This window comes from Pogoniulus pusillus, chromosome 24 (assembly GCF_015220805.1).
Source record: "Pogoniulus pusillus isolate bPogPus1 chromosome 24, bPogPus1.pri, whole genome shotgun sequence".
Taxonomy (NCBI): Eukaryota; Metazoa; Chordata; class Aves; order Piciformes; family Lybiidae; genus Pogoniulus; species Pogoniulus pusillus.
This window is the reverse complement of record NC_087287.1, coordinates 13,062,477-13,082,987: the sequence shown is the minus strand read 5'-3', so window position 1 is coordinate 13,082,987 and position 20,511 is coordinate 13,062,477. Positions and strand designations below refer to the sequence as shown.

At 44.9% G+C, this 20,511-nt stretch overlaps 1 protein-coding gene across 1 annotated transcript in view; it reads right to left on the bottom strand.

Moving 5' to 3' along the window:
- Positions 1-12,164: 12,164 nt before the first annotated feature.
- The window catches only part of RRAS2 (RAS related 2), a 44,784-nt gene continuing 36,437 nt past the window's right edge, over positions 12,165-20,511 (bottom strand). The window contains exons 5-6 of the mRNA XM_064163659.1: positions 14,099-14,217; positions 12,165-13,644 (exon numbers count right to left, since the gene is read on the bottom strand). Coding sequence (XP_064019729.1) covers positions 13,557-13,644; positions 14,099-14,217 — 207 coding nt within the window. The 3' untranslated portion in view covers positions 12,165-13,556. The remainder of the gene's footprint in view (positions 13,645-14,098; positions 14,218-20,511) is intronic.

The window sequence follows — 20,511 nt, the reverse complement described above, 5'->3', positions numbered from 1 at the left end:
AGAACCTCCCCCCCCCGGCAAACCAAAACCCACCAAACCCCCAATGCTCGTTCTCTCCCCTGTCCCCCACTGTTTCCCAGCTAGGCCCCAAACAGGCCAGATTCGCTGTGGCCCACGGCCGTGAAGGCCACGACCTACAGGGTACTCCTGCGTGGTTACCCTGCAAGGAGAAGGGAGCAAGGACAGTGACTCGACCTCGCTGCTTACTTTCAAAGTGCTTGCAGGGTTTATGGGATTGAATAACGAAATGGTGACATCCAGGGCCATGCAGTTCATCCCCTGTGATGGATCTTGGTCTTCGTAGGTTTCTTGGGAAATCTGGGATAACCTGGAACCCCTCATCCATGACACAACCGTCTCTGATGAGAGGTCTCAGGCTGAAGCTCCAGAGACTGGTAGTAAGGAGCTCCTAGAAGCTCCAGAAGGTAGCTCTAGGAGCTTCATTTTGCAGAGACCTTTCTGTTTCTAGCTCAGGAAGCAGGAGTTAGACACTGAACCTAAGATGCTCCTCTCTGTGCCTCACCCAAACCATATCTCGCTGGCAGCTTGGTTCCTTCTCAATCATCCTGGGACAGAGCACTGAGCATGGGAACTCAATCGTGGTGGCTCACACAGTGACAGGGGGAAGCACAGCTGTACATCCAGAGCTGTCAAGTCCCAGCAGCCTTGCTTCCTTACACTGTCATCAGAAACTTGATCTGTCCAAGCATGCTGTGGCAGGTGGGTTGTGAAGATTTCAGGCTGATCCTGCTGAACCTCACAGCAAGTGCAGCCTCTCCACATGAGTAATGCTCCAAACCCCAATCCTCACAGCCACCCTCCAAAGAGAAAGTGCCATTTTGCCAAAATAGTGTATTGAGTACTTGCCTGATTCAGGAGACCTCAGATAAGTGCAGCTTCTCCACTGCTCTTCTGCAGGTGATCAGCACTTGAGACTCAAGAAAATACTAAGTGGCAGTTTTGCTTCCTAGGACATAAGTGTGGCCCTGCTTCCTGCTCAAGGATGGCAGACTCCCTGAATGCAGGCACGCAGAAACTTCCCAGCTCTTCTTCCTAGAGGTTCCTCAACTCCAGCATCACTAATTCAAAACAAACACTGATGTGTGACAGCAAAGCCTTTGCCTGTGATGAATTGCACCTACGACTCCTGCTGGACTGGGGCTTGCTCCTGCAAGGCTCCTGGCTCCGTTTTTGCCATCTAACCCTGCAACTTGCATTGCTGACATTACTGTTAGCCTGAAACTTTCAGAATGGCTTTGGTAGAGATGTGTCACTGGTAAGCTTCTGCAAGGTAGTAGAGACAGAAATGAGACCATGCTAGAGCTCAGTCAGCCACAGAGATACTTCTCTTGCTGTTAGCTCTGCTCTGTTAGCAGTGCCACAAGGCAGGTGCTGGCATATCTTTGCATATGGGCACATCTACACACATCAGGAATGAGTCACATCTGCTGCCTGGTTGAAGATATTCCCTGAGCACAGGGGCATCTCAAAGAAGGCATGGTCAATCTCAAAGGAGCAGGGGAGTTAGGCTTTGGGATCACAACATGTTAAAGCCAGAGCAGTAAATTTCAGTTCTTTGTTAGAAGTGCTGGGGAGCTGCACCACACAGCTACTACCATCCCAGTACCAGCTGGGGGAAAAGGCTGGAGCTGAGCACCAAGAACACAGAAAACCTTCCTTTTCCCAGGAGTTTAGACATGGCAGATGACCTTACCACCCAAATAAAGCTGATTGGGAATACTGTCTGGAGCTGCTGAAATGTAACAGAAGTTTAACTGCCGCCAGCGCAGAAGCAAACAGCCTGTTCTGTGTTTTCATGCCAGTGCAGACCATGCTGCAAACAAGTGACAAAATATCTGCTGAGTCACTGGATGGTGCCTAACAAATCTACCAGCACAAAGTCCAAAGAAACTCGCATCCCCAGATTAGCTATCCTGGGAATGCTATGAGACTTAAGTGCGCATATTAGGATCCCCGGACAGTGGTTTTGCCAGCGGAAAACCCTCATGCTGATGGCCAGCCATCTGTCCCACCACCGAGTGTCTTTGGCCACACAATCTGCCCCTTTGTTTCAGCCCAGCCTGATCTGGATATGAGCTCTGGAAAGGGACAGACAGCTCTCTGTATCTGACCAGCCAAAAAGGCACTGGTCAGAGCTGACCCTGGCATTTGCTTTCCTGCTGCAGAAACCCACCACTAGCATGGGTATGCTCAGAGACCAAATCACCAGGATCTCACTTCATATCAGAGGGGGCTCGAAGCTGCACCTGTCAGCACTGCTCAGGTCGGGTTTTAGCCACAGCCAGGACAAGTTCTTCAATGAGATTAGGAGTCCTTCAGCAGTGCTAATTCGTGCTTATGCAAGGGAGGATTTTGCCAAGCCCTTAGGGCTGCTGCCTAGAAAGGACGATGCTTCTTGTTCTGCAGGCAACGCCTGGCTCCTGAGATGGGATGTGGGCAGGGGGGACTGACTGCTCCCTTTTTGACAAAATAAAGTCCCCCTTCCTCCTCCCAAGGGTCTGTGTTCAGCCATGTGGCCAAATGATCTCCAGGTGAGGAGACGAGAGAAGGGCAGAGAACTTTAAGCCACAGCAGAGGAGAGCTGGCCCCTAAGCACCGTGGTAAGCAGGGGCTTCTTCAGATCAGTGCAGCATGCTTTCAGACACCCTCTGCCTGCAGCACGCTGCCTGCGGAGAGTGCCAGGGTAATGTTCATGAGATGCCAGCAGGAGAATGTTGCAAACCAGCATGCATGTCAGGTCCAGAGGGACCTGGGCCAGCTTGAACAAACACACACATTCTTCTTCGATAAGCAGGCAGATTTTAGAATGGAAAAACCTGAAATAAAACCAGATACAGATCCTCTGATACCTGGGCAGACATCTTTGAATCTCTCTGCAGAACAGATACCTGAGTCTTGCTTAGAAAGAGACTTGGGGTTATACCCAAGCTCAGACACAATGATCCTCTGTGACCTGAGCTAGATTATGGTCCTGCTCTGGCAGGGAGGTTGGACTCGATCTCTTTGGGTCCCTTCCAACCCCCGACATCCTGTGACCCCCTGGGGTTTAAGCACACCCCTCAGGAAGGGAAGCAGGTTAACAGGGCCCCACAGCTACTCATACCCACCCAGACAGATTTAGGAATTAAGAACCTCAGTCATTTGTTGGCATCATTTGCTGCTCCTGAAGCTAGAGGTACGTGGCCAGTTTCACTGTAAGACGCTAAGCATGTCCACAAGGTTGGGTGCAGGACCAGCTCCGCAGAGCCTGCCTCCTGACACTCCTTTGCTGCCTTTGCCTGGGCAAAAACTCACTATATACTTTAAAAAAAAAGGTAAAGACAGTACATGATGTACCTTGCAGCCTACCACAGCTGAAGAAAACAGCCTGAAAGCATCTAGAGATGCTGTGCTGGTGGAGAGCAGCTCTCAGTAATGAGGAGAAATCCATACCAATGCAATGAGCAGTGGAGACTCTGGGGCACCCAACATCTGTGCTAGGGACTAAAGAAGCCAGAGCCTTGAATAATATAATGCTTTATACTGGGGGGAGTAGAAATGCTGCTGTTTGTTTTCCCACATGCCCTCGTGTTACCCTGTCAAAATAAAGCTTGTGGAAGTTGGGCTTAACAATTTTGTCTGAAAAGAGGGTATTTACATCCTTAAGAGCATCTGGCATATCTCTGTATTTGATCTTCATTTCAAAGGATAAAGCAGCTTCTAAAAATTCCCTCCAAGAGTCATTATCATTTTATTCTGCTCCCAATATAATAAACAACTTCATCCCTCAGTCTCTGAGCACTTTGCAAAGAGGCCAGCATTGCTATTTACATCTTACAGAAAGGAAATTGAAGCAGGACAGCTTTCCCTGCAGCAAACAAGGAACCACAGCAGACACCCACACTGCCTGTAGTCTCCTGAGTCCTGCTCCAGCACCCCATGCCCTGCAACACTCTAGAGTTCCACATGAGCATAGGATGATACCGATTCTCTGGCAGCACTTATAAACCTGTCATCCCCCTGGCAGCCATGCAATGTGTGTTTGTTTCAAAGTTCCTCTCTTTACAAACACAAAGAACCAGAATTCCACTCAGATTTCTTCCTTCTGAGCAACTGGGAACTACCATATTTACTGGACGTGTATGCTATATTTACTCTAAAGAAAACAATATAATTACCAAAGCAGAGAAAGTCCATCTGTACTTTTTAGCAGACTCCATCTTCCTCACAGAGCACATTGCTGAAAGCACTGCATGCTGGCCTTGTCCATATGGACAGTCCTCCTTGCTGAGGAAAGCACTTAGCTCTTTTCATCCTCCACTCATCTCTGCAACAGCTGCTCATTTCCCTCATGTGCAGGAACTGTTGAAACTCAAACTCAAGCTTGTGCTGATGGATCACTACAGTGGCCTCCAGAAAAGCACTGCCCTATTAACAGGAGTAAAAAATGAGATATGAAAATCGTTTTGATCATTCAGTTTCCTTTGGGTTAAAGTACAAAGCCACTCTACACACTCAACATTCAACTTTGCCCCACCCCTTTTGAGCATTGGTGGCTCTCCAGTGGGGAGGTAGGTGTCAGTAGGATGGAGTCAGCCCTTTCTCAGTGGTTCCCTGTAACAGGTAAAGAGATAATTTGGCACCAACTTGAACACAGGGAGTTCCATCTAAACATGAAGAGAACTATTTTACAGTGAGGGTGATGGAAAAAATGAACAGGTTGCCAGAGAAGTGATGGAGTCTCCCTCCCTAGAGTCATTCTAAACCTTCCTGGATGCCATCTTTCATGGAACCTGCTTGGGCAGGGGGGCAGGACTAAATCTCCACAGTTCCTTCCAACCCCTACCACTCTGTGATTATTGTGGCCACAGCACCTTGCAGCAGCCCCTCAAGCCCCCTAGGAGCCAGCTCACAGCTCCACTCTTTGGGAAATAAATGTGGAAAACTCGGCACAGGGCATCAGTCCAGTCTGGTGCTTGCTGCAATCAGGCTCTGTGCTTCACAAAGTGTTGTTTCTATTACCCAAGGGGTCCTGATGGTGTCAGGTTGTACCTGGGCAGGCAGTGCTATGCTCGTGTGGGTATTACTGTTCACATGGACCAGCTAGCAACAGAGATGTAAAAAACATGCAAAAAGAAGGAGAAAGCAAAGAATGGCATAAGGGCAGGCCCCGGAGAGGCAGAATGAAAAGCCATGTAACTGCAGCAGGCAGCTACACAGAAAGAAGCTGGGTGACTAATCCACGACCCTGAAACACTACTCAAGTCCAGCAGACAGTTCAGCTCCAGACAGGCTGTGAAGAAACCATCCCTGAGTTTCAGAGGACTGAAAGAGGGGATGAGATTGCCTTTGACCTTTATTAAGGGGAAGGGGAAAAAAAAAAAAAGAAAAAAAAAGAAGGAAGAAAAAATTAGCTCGATTCTAGTCCCCATCTGCTGGAGGATTTTTATATTGCAGTCCCTACTCTGGATGAGCATCCTCATGCCTGTGAAAAGAAGCCCCCAGACACACCAACAGCAATTCAGAGTCAACCAAAAGAGTGTAGCTTTTAAAAGAAATCTAGATAAAGCAGTGATTGTGCCTACAGTAATGCTCACCATCTGCAAGGAATTGAAGGAAAAATCTAGGCACCAGAACTACAGGGAGGCTGAGGGTGCAGCCATGGCATGGGCAGAGCAAGATGCTGCTCTTGGCTAATCCTTGCCCACTGCAGTGCCTCTGCTGTGCCCTGCTCTGCTCCTCAGCTCCCTGAGCTCCTGCAGGTGCTGTGCCTTTACCCAGCAAGCTCACAGCCAGTGCTTGCCTTATGCACAACAGCTGTCAGAGTACTCAAACCAGATCATGTCCTTGCTGCTAGGACCAAGCTCCAGATGGGGAGGAAAGCACGTATCCAGGATGTCCCCCAGCAATAGCAAGGTAAAGACAGAGGGACGGTCAAGACTGAGGCACTGGGTACCTCAGCCAGATCTGTGTCTGCCATCACTTGAATCACCCAGCCCATTCAGCCACAGCTCCCTGCTTTCCTTCTTTGGCAAGTCAAACATGAAGACAAAGCCAGAGAGCAGTTATCAGCAGCATATCAATAATGAAATATTCTCAGGGGCTAAGTCAGATTCAGCCTCAGCAATATGAAGAATTTAAATAGCACTTGCAGTACTAAAGGATTGCTTTTGGTGCCATGAGTGGGAGCCAGGTGTCGATTCTCTATCTGCACATCCAAAACACTCCAAAGGCGTGAAAAGTAATACTGCTGGGAAGAAGCTGACGCACAGTAGCTCCTGGAAGCACTGCACAAAGACATCAGCAATGCTACAGCCCAGATGTTAGGACTTGGCAGCAGCAGATGCCTTCCCAAGCACCTTAGGAATTCAACAACATATGGTATTAGACCCTGGCAGATGCTGATAGTATCATTCTACTGGTGGCTGTAATGAGGATTTGAATAATCTCAAGTTGGTTGTTCAAGAGAAAATTAGGAAAGGTCTCACTTCCTTTTAAATACAGAAAAAAAGGTCATCCTGTGAAGTTAAGAGGACTATCAAAGGCATAGTTCATATAAGCACCTGGAGTAGAAACATCAGTGGGCAGCTTCCACATTAGGAACTCAGAGGGAAAAAACCCAAACTAATCCCCACAAACAAACCCACACCAAACCAAACCTTCAGAGTTCACAAGGTATTCTCTCTCCCATTTCTCAGCAAGACTAGGAAGACTAGGAAGTTACAGCAAGGCTTTCCTGAAAAGGTAGCTCTTGGGATGACCAGAAGTCAGCCTTTGCAAGGAGAGGGACAGCTAGGCAAGCCAAAGAGGTCTCAGGTCATAGTGCCAGGGAGGTACTTTATACTAACACTAAGGCACTTCTCTGCTTTGTAAATAAAGAGCATCAGCTGAAGGCACAGAATGGCTTAGTCTGGTGAGGGCAGAGTTGGGACAGAAGCACTGTATGGGGAGACAAGCGGTCTGCAGTGCAGGGCTGCAGCACTCCGAGAGGCAGTGGCGGATGGGTGTGTTTGACAGCTTGCAGGGGAAGTATCTGAGTACACTTGAACTTTTACCGCTTAAAAGTCACAGCAGGTGGGGCCTGAAAGTTGCAGGAGTGGGGAGAAAAGCATGAGAACTTTGTTTCACTTCCAAAGGTCAGCATCACATTCAAGAGATCTCCTCCTCGTGAGGGAGATGCCAGGCCTGGTGCCCAGAGGAGAGGGACTTCATTTTCGTCATGCTGACAGCGATCCTCACCTGGATGCATTCTGTGGCTGACCGTGAAGTGTTTCTATACAGCTGACTGCAAATGCCACATGTTGCTAATGCTATACAGACACTGCTTGTGCTTCTCTCCTGTATTTGTACTGCATTGCAATCAACGAGCATTTCATGCCTTAGCTTGCGACCATCCTTCCTGCTTTTCACACACATCTCTTCAGAACCACTATTTATAAATGGTTGTTTTTTCCCTCGCTGCTGACCCACCGGATCTGGCAGAGTTCACAGAACAAAATCCTGCGAGCTAGCGCTGACACATGGCCTCGTTTAATTATAGACCGGCGGCTTTGTTACGGCTCTTGTCGTTCATGCCAGCCTCGCTTGGAAAAATAAGGCCTTTAACTCTGTACAAGGGTCTGGCGAGGAGCAGCGCTGCCGGCCCGGGGATCCCTGTGGATGCTGCCCCTAGTGACACCTTGTGGCTCGCAATGAAAGCGCTTCCCGCGCACTGCAGACAGCAGAATCCAGCGCAGACTCTAGGGCCAGAGCCGTCTGGCCGCAGGGCCCCTCTTGCCCCACAGAGCCTTCGGGACTCCCCAGCCTTCGGAAGCACTGTAGGGGACCACAGCAAGTGAGCGACGAGGAGCTGCTACGGCTTGGGCTTAACCTCCCATGCACATGGTCAGCAGCGTCCTTGAGCATTTCCCCTTCTTAATGCCTTCATCTCCACCCCACATGGCTCTTCCTCTTGTTTTACACTACCTTTCATCCCTTGACTAGTGGTGGACTCTCTATGCAAGTGTCCTGCTTTAGAAATAACCACAAGAAGAAGATAATCCACCACTGACTCGTAGCTTCCTCAAGAGTGCTTGTCCTACCTATGCAGATGACAGCTCCCCACAGCCAGGACAAACTTGGGTTACATTTGCATGGACTAGATCCATGGTCCCAGCGAGACCACAGAGCACTACTTTACAGAACACTTTGGAGAGCACATAAGGTGTTCAGAGCACCACACCGAGTTCATTTTTACATCTGTCATACAAAACAGGAGACGCTTTCAGGGGAAAAACTCTCTGCTTTGTGTTAATCCATGCCTAGGACTAAGAGACTAGTGCCTCTATTTGTGTTTTTGGTGCCTGCACTTTACTACAGTAACTTCTCCCTCTCTAGAATACTTTCATGTCAGAAGTATTTCTTTAATGTAGTAAAATACGAAGTGCTTATGTTAAGTAATTAATGAGTACCAAATACTCTGTGTATCTCACTACAGTTCACAGCATCCAGTTTTAAAAGTAGCTGAACAGACCACTATTTGCATTCCAGACAATGCACACAAATCCTACACACTACTTACTTACTGGATGGCTCAGGAATATTACTAACTACCTTAAATACATTAATCCAATTTAGTTTTTGGGTGGGTCATATCTACAAAAGTGTCTCTAACTCTCCAAAGTACCTGCAGTCTGAAAGTGTAGTACCATACCTACAGAAAGCAAGTACAGCACACATTCTAGTAGGAGTTGGACTAGGTGGTCTTCAGAGATCCCTTCCAACCCCTACCAGTCTGTGATGCCATGACTCACAACGTTGTTTCTGGATGTTACAGTCTCCTTGCACTTCAATCCATTGCCTTTTCCATAGCTGCTGCTTCTCAGAGCTCTTTGCTCATTATTTCCTCCATCTTACAGCTAGTAAAACAGTCCTACCCATCTTCATTCCTGCACCTAACCTGTCACACACACTTAGCTTACAATACAGCAAAGTACCAAGGCTATTTTCTTTCTTCACCTCTCAGTGATTTTTCTAATTTTCTACTTTTCCTCATGTGCCCTGAGGAAAAGCTTAGAAAGATCAAGGAAGTGTCCTGCACAGCCACAAAGTTTTAAGAACAGAAATGGATTCCTTCTACTCAGAAGCTCCTACGGCCAGAGTTCTACACGAGTACCTGAACAGCAAGAACATTCCCAAGTTTTCTGGCCTTACAGCACATACCAAACATCACATGAGAGTAAGATCTTGAACGCAGTTCTGCTTACACCACTCAAAGCCCAAAGCCTGCCTCAAGCTTCCAGTTTTACCTCAGCTTTCCAACAGAATCAGCTAAGCGTGGCAGAAAACGCATTTTCTTAGCAGTAAGCACTGCATTTCCCGCTCAGGATGTTCTGAGCAAGAGTCCATCTCCACGACTTTAAACCTTCAGGTTTTGGCAGATGGTGCTGCCCTGCGGTGGGTCATCTAAACTAGACAGGAAACACCATGGTGCCCACACACTTCCAGCTTGTTTTTCTGATTTCTTTAATCATGGTTTTAGTACACCAGGGTAATCACCTTCCAAAATCTAAGCCTGAGTCAAGTGAACAAACGCGCTCCGTGTGTAGCAGATCCCTGAGCTTTTCCAGGCAACAAGCCCCTATACAGCAAGCACAGATAACTTCTGGCAGCGCTCAGCCTGTGGCGACTGACTCAGGAATCCTCTGCTCGGAATGAGCTCATTACAGTTTTGTAACAAGATTACGTGGCAAGGCCAGACAGCCACAGCCACAGCTACATCACTGGTGTAATCTTGTCACAGACTGACGTCAGAAGAACATTAGCTAATATTTTTGTTTGAATCCAGACTTCGGCTTTATCGATGATGACTAATCACAAGGCCATGCACAAAGTCAGAGTTTTCCTTGGCGTTAGCTCCATCCAAAGATATTTTGCTCTATTAACTCTTTGACAGCAGCTGATCTCAGCACACTGCTGCATAGGACTAGGGCTAGTCAGACCTGCTTCAGGTATTTATTCAATATGTTCTTGCTTGACAGTACTAACACCACAGAGCCCACAGTATCAGGCAGTGTAATGAGGAGGTAGTGGAGGAAGAGGGCATGCTGCAGGACAACACAAACTTGCATTACCAGAAAAATGAAAGGAAAACGACTTTGACAGGAAGATCACCCACCCTGTGTGCCCACGCAGCTTTGCAGTTTTACCACCCTGGGTCAGCTTTAACCTGCAGCAAAAAGGATGACAGCCACGCACAGTTCAGCAGATGCCCAATCCAAAAAGGCTGGAAACAGACTAAGCAAATAGACCTACTTCCGATTCATCTCTTTTCTGCACGATCAAGATCAGTTTACAATTACCAGCAGTGTCTCTATTGCCCCTGAACAGGCCACACCACAAAAATGATGACATTTTAGAGCTCACGATGTAATACTTCTGGAAATTCTCTTCACCTGTCTGTTAGTTAGCATGTCAGGACTGATACAGAAGAGTTGCTAGGTCTGAGAAAGCAAATGAAGAGCAAAGAACTGCACTGTACTTAGATAGAAGTAATTCTTCCATAGTTTTGAACCACCCAAAAAACTTCACTAATTCCAAATAAAAGTTAATTCAAAGAAAAAGAATGTGCCCTTGAACTAACGTAACCTCAACCTAAGCCACAATTTTTTATCTAGTAGTAAAACCACTTACAGTCATAATAAACTTTCTCTCTGGCTGTCCACTACACTGATCTACAGCAAAGGAGCAATGTTGTAAAGTCACAAATAATCCAGGGCCTGTAGATCAGGGCAGCTCCTTCTGAAGAGTCAGCCAAGGTCCCTCTTTCATGCTTTGCAAGCTCTACACTACATTCAAAAGTGCCATTTTTTACCATTACTCTCAAGTACAACAATTAGAAAAGCAAATCACAGAAACACCTTTAAGCTGTTTCAAATTCCTGATAAACACCGGACAAAAAACCGTTGGAAACAATACTGGACAAAGAAAAGAACTGTATTACTTTTCTAAATACTTGCTTCCAAGTCTATAAAGTAGGACAAAATGTCTACAATTTAACAGCTCCTTCAAGTGGCACATAGGAACCAGCCTCAGAAAGAAACCATAACACTACACAAAGACTTCCCTGCACCCCCTTTCCAGCAGAAGCCCTAAAACCATGGGCACGCTCTTATTTAAGAAACTTAGGGCAAGCATCCAGAGCAGCAGCTGGTGGTCCCTCTTCTCTTCAACTTGTTTATAAATTTACCACTTTTACAATTGGGGGTTAGCAGACAGGAGTAGGTTGCCCAGCATCAACTGCCTCAAAGCCATTCTGCTTTTCAGATGAGGAAAACAAGGGTGTGGTGCTATTTACCACCTTGGTGACCTACAGAGTTAGATACTAAAAAAATGCCCTAACAGCCTGCTATTTTAAACCCCATCTACCATGAAGTGAAAGGTTAAAAAAAAGGGAGAATACTGATGAAACTCAAAGGTATTTGCACCTCACAAAATTACGACTCAACACATATGCTAAGTGTCTTACCTCATTCCCATGCCACACATTCAGTGACTTAACTCCAGAGAGCTTTAGATATTTAAGAAAACATGTGGTGTTTGCTAGAAACTGCAGTTTCTTACATTTGACTTGAAAAAAGTAATCCACCTCCCAAATGTACTTCCACTCTAACTTCTTGTTTGGATCTTCTGCACATTATTCATAAGAAGCCTTTCATCAACCAGTAACTTTGTGTAAGAGGAGAAGCTACACTCTCTCAAAACAGTATGACACAACAACTCAGTATTACACAAAAACTCCTTCAATCAAATGCCCTGCATGGCACCAGTGTCACTTGCAGGTTTAATGTTTTGCTGCTGTAAAGGTTAAGTGGAATTTGAAGCACTACTTCCTCCACAGACTGTTACAGACTCGAGGCAAAGCACTTGACAGCGAGCACAGCCCAAAAGCACAAGAATTGCTGATTGGACCACTGACTACATACTCTGTCAAAACAAACACCAGCCTTTATCGTCTATTATTTCAACTCAAAGCTTTTCTTTACTACCAAGCTGGGAAAAAGGTCGTGCAGACATGGATATCTACCTTCTAACCTGGTCACATCACCCTCTTTTCCCCAACCCACACCCAAAAAAAATCTGGTTTTGGAGGAGAGTCAGAAAGAGGCAATGTGCTTTCCCCCTGATAATGGTTAGATCATCTTTAATTCTAGCACCTGAAGTTATACAAGGGTTTGCTTAATAATCAAGTTTCAAAGAACTGTTGGACACATTCAGTAAGGTGACAACTGTGCAATACCACTCAGTATTTCAATATCAGGGACCATACTCTTGAATTGTTTAAACACAATCCACAGAACTCAAACGACCATCCACAGTTTAACTAAACAATCAGTTAGAAGTCTTACAGTTTAATAATTCACATAATGGTCAGTCTTTAGTAAGGGATACTGAAATCCATTGAACACAACACTAGATTTTACTCTATGGGTGTGTTGGGCAGGCACATAATTCGCCGTTCTCGGGTATCACCAGAAGAGTAAGGAGAAGTTTACCACAGTTTGGCAAATCCCACATTTTGTCAGTTAAAAGTGAACTGTGAGAATTAAATACTCATCTTTACATATACACAAGTTATGCTGTGAAAGCATATTTGCTTACAAACATATAAAAATACTTGTTAACTAGTTTGATAAGAAAATAATGTATAAAAGTATATAGCAAAAACATTTAATCATCTCTGACAATGGAAAGATCAAATTCATTTTTATATCACATGAAACAAAAACAGCTACAATTTTTAGTTTTCCTTAATCCCTTACCCAGAAATACAAAGGAAGACACAATTTGTTTCCAAACAAATGATGTGAAATTTCTTAGTAAGCTGAAATGCCTCAAATCCAGAATGAGCTCAGGTATTTGGCCATATCCTAATAGTAGTAGTAATCATCCCGTAGCTGTTCTGGATTCATAAAAATAAATACAGTAGACTGTTTTGGCCACTGAAATAAAACTGCAGCATAAATGAGAGATGAAATTTTTTTGCTGACAAAGAAATTCGGTGTAGGTTTAAGGCTAGCTGAATACTCAAGTCTAACTTAAGTGAGGGCAAAACCAAACCAACCAAACCAAAAAAAAAGCCAATCCACCCCTTTTTTAAAAAGTATTCTCTGTACTTCAATATAGGTCTTTGTAATAGCTAATGAAATGTCAGAAGTAAAAATAAATTAACTCATGAGACACAACTTAGGCGTGACTTCAGCACCTCGTCCTACACGGTTTTGTTTCATCTCCATTGCGAATATAACTCCACAAGGTGCAAGCTCCTAAGGGAGAGGAAGGAAGGAACTGTGGTATTAAAGAAGCAGCCTTAGTGTTTTGTTTTGAAGTCTGCCCCAGGATGACCGAGTCTTCTTCAAGGACTATTCTGCCAGCTTCTTGGACTAAGGCTATTCTGGTGACCGCTTTTAGGACATGCACGTATAAGGCTAGACCAATACCGGAAGTGACGTAAAATGATGGAGAGAGAAAAGAGAAAAAAGCAAATCTGGCAGTTGATAGCTTGGTTCTTGGGGTTCTCAGAAAATAACACAATGGCAGCCTTTCTTGTCTTTTTCTTTCCGTGCTGGCTCTGGTGAAGGAGGGCACTCTTGTTCTTGAAATTTCCTGGAAACAAGTATTTCAAGTTAAATTCAGAGTACCATTTGCAGCCAAGTGAAAAATAAAGAGTATGCAATCACTGTTTTCACACTTTTGACATTCAAACTCCTGACTAAAGGAGTGATCATTTGAGGGAGAGCTGTGTGTGGGTTGTTTTTTTAATGAAAGGAATACCTTTTTTTTTGCCAAGGACCACTCTCAGATTATCAGGTTTATTTACTGGGCCATCAATAAAAATCCGAGATATGGAAGTGAAGAAATTATCTTTCAAATACGTATTACATTCATGCAAACCTCTCTCCTAATAGACAGGAACATTTCATAGAGGAGAGCACTGGTCAAAACTTACAGGTAACAGTAGGCAGAACTTCCTCAGGCATTTCCCACTATGTTTCAATGCATTTACTGTAGCTACCCGTTAAGGCAAGGATGCTAATTATCAGGTCTCAAGTCATCATACCTTATAACTCTGACAAGTTCGTGAAAAGCTTGGTCTACATTCAATCTGATTTTTGCCGAGGCTTCCATGTATGTGACTTTAAGTTGCCGTGCTAGCTGCTGACCTTCCTCTTGTGTCACCTGTAACAGACATCGGTCAGTAAGTACAGCCTTCTGCAGGCATGCCCCCAGCAGTAACTGCATGTTAAGGATCTGTATCCCTCAAACAATAATGATCGCTTGGCCACAGAGTAGTTTCCATACTGTCCCCATAATACAATTGGAAAACAAATTCACTTCTCATAGTATCGTTTAATAAAAATCTTCACCTGCATCTGAAAAGTTTCTGTAGCCAAGACTGACCCTCCTGCCCTCACTGCAGCTGCCTCATCTTCATTTCTGCATGACAAGACCAAGACTTCCTTTAGAGGCAGACAAGAGGCCCTTCTCTTCAAAGCAAGTGCTTTGGTCAACTTCTGCTAGATCACTACCAGAACTGTGACTACAATTGCTGAAGTAACCTCCCTGCCTCAGGTAAATCTAGAGGCTCTGCTTCTGAACCTTTATAAAAGGCATTTTACAAAAACCTATGACATAGCAGGATATTAATACAGCCAGTTTTCAATGTACCCTAAATTACAAGAGGTCTAAAAACCTATGATGCCCTCAGACTATCCAGAGATATTAAAGGAACCCTGCCTACCTCCTGACTCCTTGGGACAAGAGAGGAAGGGGAGATGAAGAGGAATTGATGACCACCACAGAGATGGTGTAAAATTCAAGTGATGATGCAGAAGGCAGGAAGCTAGTGGACCATTATAGGAAGGAGGAGTAGAGTAGGTTGGTCACAGGACAAGCCACAGGTCAGACAACAGAAATCCACCCTGAGCAGTGCCAGCCATGCAATGCTTCAACAAGAAGGTCAACCACAGGGCTGGGAAGGAAAGGGCAGGTTTCAGAGATAAAAGCAAGTACAGCAGATCTTGCCAAGACAATGGCTAGTAGAAGAAATGTCAAAGATTACACTGTTTTCACAGAAAAATGTTAAACCAGCGTGTAGAGGACTGATACAACAGGAACAAAGAAGTAAGGGTTTATTTTCAACTTAGTTTTGAGAAGGCATTCAGATATTCACTTGCATGAAGAAGCTACATAGAAACAGAAATAGGCAGGAACAGAAAAGCACCACTGGCAGCACTCATTATGGTGCATGATACAGAAGTACCTTTTAGTTTGTAGAATCCTTTCCTAACAGCTACACACATGGTTTGAGAGCCTTCCTGCACAGCACCTCAATGATTCCTCTATCTGTAGCACCCCCCACTGCTATTACATTCATACATTTACTGCTAAATTGAGGGCTGTTCCTACTAAACTCTGAGCTCTACAAGTTGCCCCCCGGCACCCTGTATCATTAGCAGGCATAACGTGGGATGCATTGGCTGGTCTCAAACTCACAGAATTCATTTCAGTGCTATTACCTTCAGATGAAGCCAAAATGTACCCTCAAATCCAACCCAACCCTAAACCAACTACTAGAGATGCATTTTTAACTGCGGGACACCAAAAAGAATGACTGGGATCCTTCGAGCCTCCACTTGTGTGAAAACTGAGTGATGCTCAAGATTTTTGCTCCACTAGCTAGAACTAAGCTCCACTAGCTATTCCAAAGCTTCTGCAGGCTGCACTTTGAGAAGCACTTGTAGCTGTATGGCACATGGATGACACTGCAGAATCTCATCCGTTTGCACCAGAGCTTCCAAACCCTTTTATTTGTCTCCACCTCACTCATCAGACAAAAGTGAGTTCAAGTACAGACACAGCAACTGTTATAACACTCACCCCTTTACTTTATATCCACCTTCCTTAGTCTACTGTAGGCCCAGAAAGTCTATAAGAAGTAACTAGTTGGGAAGGAATGTAGAGCCCTGAGGAGAAAGTGAATCCAGCCAGTGGGCTCACAGACATGATTACTACAATCTTCGTTGTTGTAGCTAGAGCATCTCAGAGCTACAAGTCAAACTAACACATAATTATGTCAAACAACACTTCCATAATGTTCTGCATTTAAAATAGAAGGTGCAACACTGAAGTAATTACATTTACTGCAGGAACTGTATTTGATTAATTCCAAAATAATCTGTCAATCTTGCAAGCATTTTGTCAAGTAGATAGCAGACAACTTCAGTGACCTGAGCAAACAAAGTCAGCTCAAAGTATGAGCACACTACAGAAGCAATTGCAGTGCCCAAACTGTAAATTAGAGGTCACAACATATTAGTTTAATTTTTGAAGGCAAAGGAAACGTAGTAAGTATGAACATAGAAACACTTGAAAACAAAAATACTAATTTATACCTCATTCTTCCTTCTCCAGTACAACAACCCTCTGTTATGACAGGCTTTTCACTAAGTGTCAGCAGAGAGCTCATTAAAAATTACCAGCAAAATGATAACTAAATCCTTTTTCTTCCAAGAGCACTGCATTTTGACAGAAATACAGAGAAGCACAGATTTTTCTGGTAGTAACTGTGTGTGTACATGTGCATGTGTTGGTTCTGCAGTGAAAAAACTGTTGGGTTTGGTAAGCTTAAGCCCAAATACAAATAGGAATCCCTTAGGATGTTTGTCCTTTGTTGCAGGGCATCTTACTGTTTGTTTTGTCTCCCATTTCTTCACACTGTTCAGGCATTTGGTAAAAGTTTCTCAAATTAAAACAGCATTATAGGAGAAGTGAGCAAGTCAAACACAGACAAGCTTATTCCCTGACTCCCCAAGTTCATAGTTTTCTAGTGAAAGTTTCTGTTTGAGCATCTGTGTAAGACTTCTGTGAACATCTCTCACACAGCCCTCCTTCTTCACTGCTGCATCTGAGAACTGCCAGAAATTTACTGATTTCTCAAGTTTCTATTCTTTCCTCAACCTAAAGCAACTCTACAAGGCTGCCTAACCCAACTCTGCTTTGGTATTTCGGCCTGGACACTTACACAAGACTAAGTGTCACGTTGTATTTGTGTCAGCATTTTAACAGTGAAGTGTTTCCTCAAGTTTGAGAGGAATTCTAGCTCCTTGTGGTCACCTCACAGAGCTTCCTGCACAGAAACGTTGTCCCTTACTGCTGAAACCTCCATCGGTCCTGAAGAGTTCATCTCTCAGCCTGATTTTCTGCCTCACAAAGTGCTGCCTGTTCACGCTCACGGTGGGTTACCACAGTGCTTTCCTGTAGGGCTACTTCGTTATTCACTAACTCTATTCTGCCTGCTTCTCATGAAAGGTCACTGTGGTACACACGAACTGTGGTTCTGAACCACTGACACACAATCAGCTTGACTCACAGCGTTCAAAAGCTGCACCAGATGTCTGATTGCCAGCCATCTCTAGAGCTTGGAATCAGGCAAGCCATGGGAAGACCTGAAGGTAAAATCCACCTGCCGGAACAGAGGTATCACTGTACATGCCCATGAATTTCATCACCTCAAGAAGTTACTGTCACACTATCATATAAGTTCACAACAGTTAAGAGAAAGGGCAAAACTAAATGTTAATGAATTTGGGTAGGCCACTCCCCAGGCCCCTGTACCCATTCACACCCTGGAATAAACCACCTCAGGCCAAGCTATCAGTGAAGCAGTGAGTCTGCAAACCCAAAGAGTAACTGCCGGTTTGGTAGCACCTAGGCTGATGTTGATCAAGGGGAAAGCACGAGGCCACATGCCTAAGGGATCATCAGCTTTGCTCATCAACTGTCTGTACATAAACTGAAGTCACTCTAAAAGCTTGCCTTCGAGGTATCCAGCAGCACAGATGATCTGAGCACTAAGTCACTGTATTACTTCATGATGCAAAAGCAAAAACTAGCACTTCCTGACACCCAAACACTCTCCTGTTGCAACTTGGATTTTCCTTGAAACTCTGCCATCTGGAGAACAATCAGACTTGACCCAGATTAAGCTAGCAGCTATCTACAGAAAGTCTTGCACAGCCTGCTCTGACAAGTCTGCTCCTCCATCAGTAGTGGTTATTACTAAAACATCTGGTGCTCTACTGAACTGTCTTGCTGCAGAAACGCCTCGTGTTGTTAGAGTTGTAGGGAATTAACCCAGTTAAGAGCAAGACTGCTACACAGCATCTGCCTGAGGAAAAGAGCAATGAGAGCTGGTGCTTCAGTTCTGACTTCATAGTCACCAACTAGTGGCTGACTGGGAAAACCAGAAATGCTGGTAACTTCATTTAGTATCATCCAAGGACTTTCTAATGATTAATGACTGTCCTCTAGTAACTCATTTTCCTTTGTCAACTTAATCTGTATATACCAAGGACTTTGTCTCCCATACCACAAAGGAGACAAAATTACAAGAAGTCTGCTCAATTCCAGTTATCTTTACAGTTACTACCACAGCAAATCACCACTTCAAACTTCTTTTGCCTCTGTTCTTCCAAATACACCTGTGAGTTCATCTGCAGCCTATTACAGCCACCACTGTTTCAGACCGCACCACTGGTATGCCCCAATGCTTCACCAAGATCATTCTATCACCTGTGCCCCTCTGCTCTACAACTCACCAGAAACAACCTGCCACCACCCAAAGACATCATCTGCTTCCACATTTATGGTATCACAATGAGAGTGCTCTGTAGTGTGCTCCACTAAAACACAGTTACTTGTGTAAAGGTGTGGTCAGACCCTTGAGATAACCAAAACTTCTGTACATGTTTAGCTCTTCTGGGCTCCAGGAAGATTTCTGTGCTATCTCTATTAGGTATCACTTGCTGATCAAAACAAAGCAAATTACTTTCTTTTACTTAACTTTACTCTCTCAGAGGTAATAGCAGAGGTGTTTTCCACTACAGCACTGTTTTGCCTCCTGCCCTTCAGAAAGAGATGGCAGATGCCTATCATAAGTAGTTTTGCTCTAAAGACTCACACCCAGCTTCCCGAATTTCTGAAAACACTACTTAAATTCTGAAGCTGAATTTGTGATTAAACAAGAGAGTAAGACAACTTCTTGTGGAGCTGTCAGACAGTAAAAGGACTCCAGTGTGACTCTCTACTCTGTGACCACCTTCTTGGTGTAACCAAGTGAGGCCTCACACACCAACATTTTCATAGCCTTGAGGATACCTCACACTTTCCACTCACACCAGTACTTCTAACCATGATGAGGGCGTTCTCTCACCTTACCCCCAGACCTCCCATTGCAGCTGCCTATGCAGCAAACCTGTGCCCAGAGCAGCATGGCCTTGCTTGTCAGGCTGAAGTTTTCCCATACATGAGACACATGTTGGCACGAGTAGTTTTCAGCCAGACTGGCAAGCTGATCCAGCTCGCTGACTGGGTATCTGCATTGAGAGTTCTGGGGATGGAGCAGAAACAACCCCACCGAAGGAGCAGAGACTTTGCCTGCCGTTTAACATCCATCTGATAACATCTAAGCGCTTGCTGCTGCCAGAAGTTGATGTCTCACTTTCTGCCCCCCACCCCAACTCCTCCCTGCTCTGCCTTGAGCCACAGTTCCACCCCTTCCCATGCTTTCAGCTCTGGCACTCAAATCCTTCTGCAAGCTGATTTAACACACGCAGGTCCCAGAAAGCCATTCTAGCTCATCTGTTTTTCTCCCTGTCTAGAGAGATGATTCAACTCACCAAGTGCTTCTAATGAGAACTACAGCCAGCAAAGGAAAGAGCAGGAAGGTGAAGTCAAGAGGGAGGGGAGCCTCTCCCTTCTGGGGATCAAATATGTCAGCTCAGCATCCCCAAACCATTCCTTCAGACTGACTTAAGGCCAACTGAAACACATCACATGCTGGGGAAGGAGTAGGGATGAGCAAATAACACAAAGTGACTGTTTCAGCAAACCTATAACTGCTTTTTCAGCTACAGCTGCCTAAGTCCCAGCTTAGGATGGAAGTCAATAATTCAGCAGTCTGCACGTAAATGTAGCGAATGATAGCACCTAGAGTCATGCTGATTGTCATCCAATCAATTAAGGCAATTAAAATAGCCATAAAAAGCAAAAGTGGTTTGGGAACACATGCTTCTGTGTTCAGAGGTAAGCAGCAAAACTGCAAAGTTAAGCAATGCAGAAACAGCTGTCGTGAGCCTGTAGCACCCCATCACCAGCTGCAAAAGCAGGCAGGAATCAGGTACAAAGGGGCTGGCAGAAGAACAGGTGACAGCACCTCTTTCTGCCTTTAAAGGAGAAACAGCTGCAGTGCAATTACATTAGGAGGGTGGAGAAGCGAGAAAGATCTCGTTTCTGGAAAAGGATCTACAGGATTATCAATCACACTGGCAGGAATCCTCTGAGAACTGAGGCTGATTTCCCTCCCAAAGCAGCTGGATCTTTGTTCTTCAGCTCTCCTAGTTTGTGGGATGGGTTACTTTCACCGACATCGTTTAAAACCCAGCATTTGTACATAAGATAAAGTATGTTATG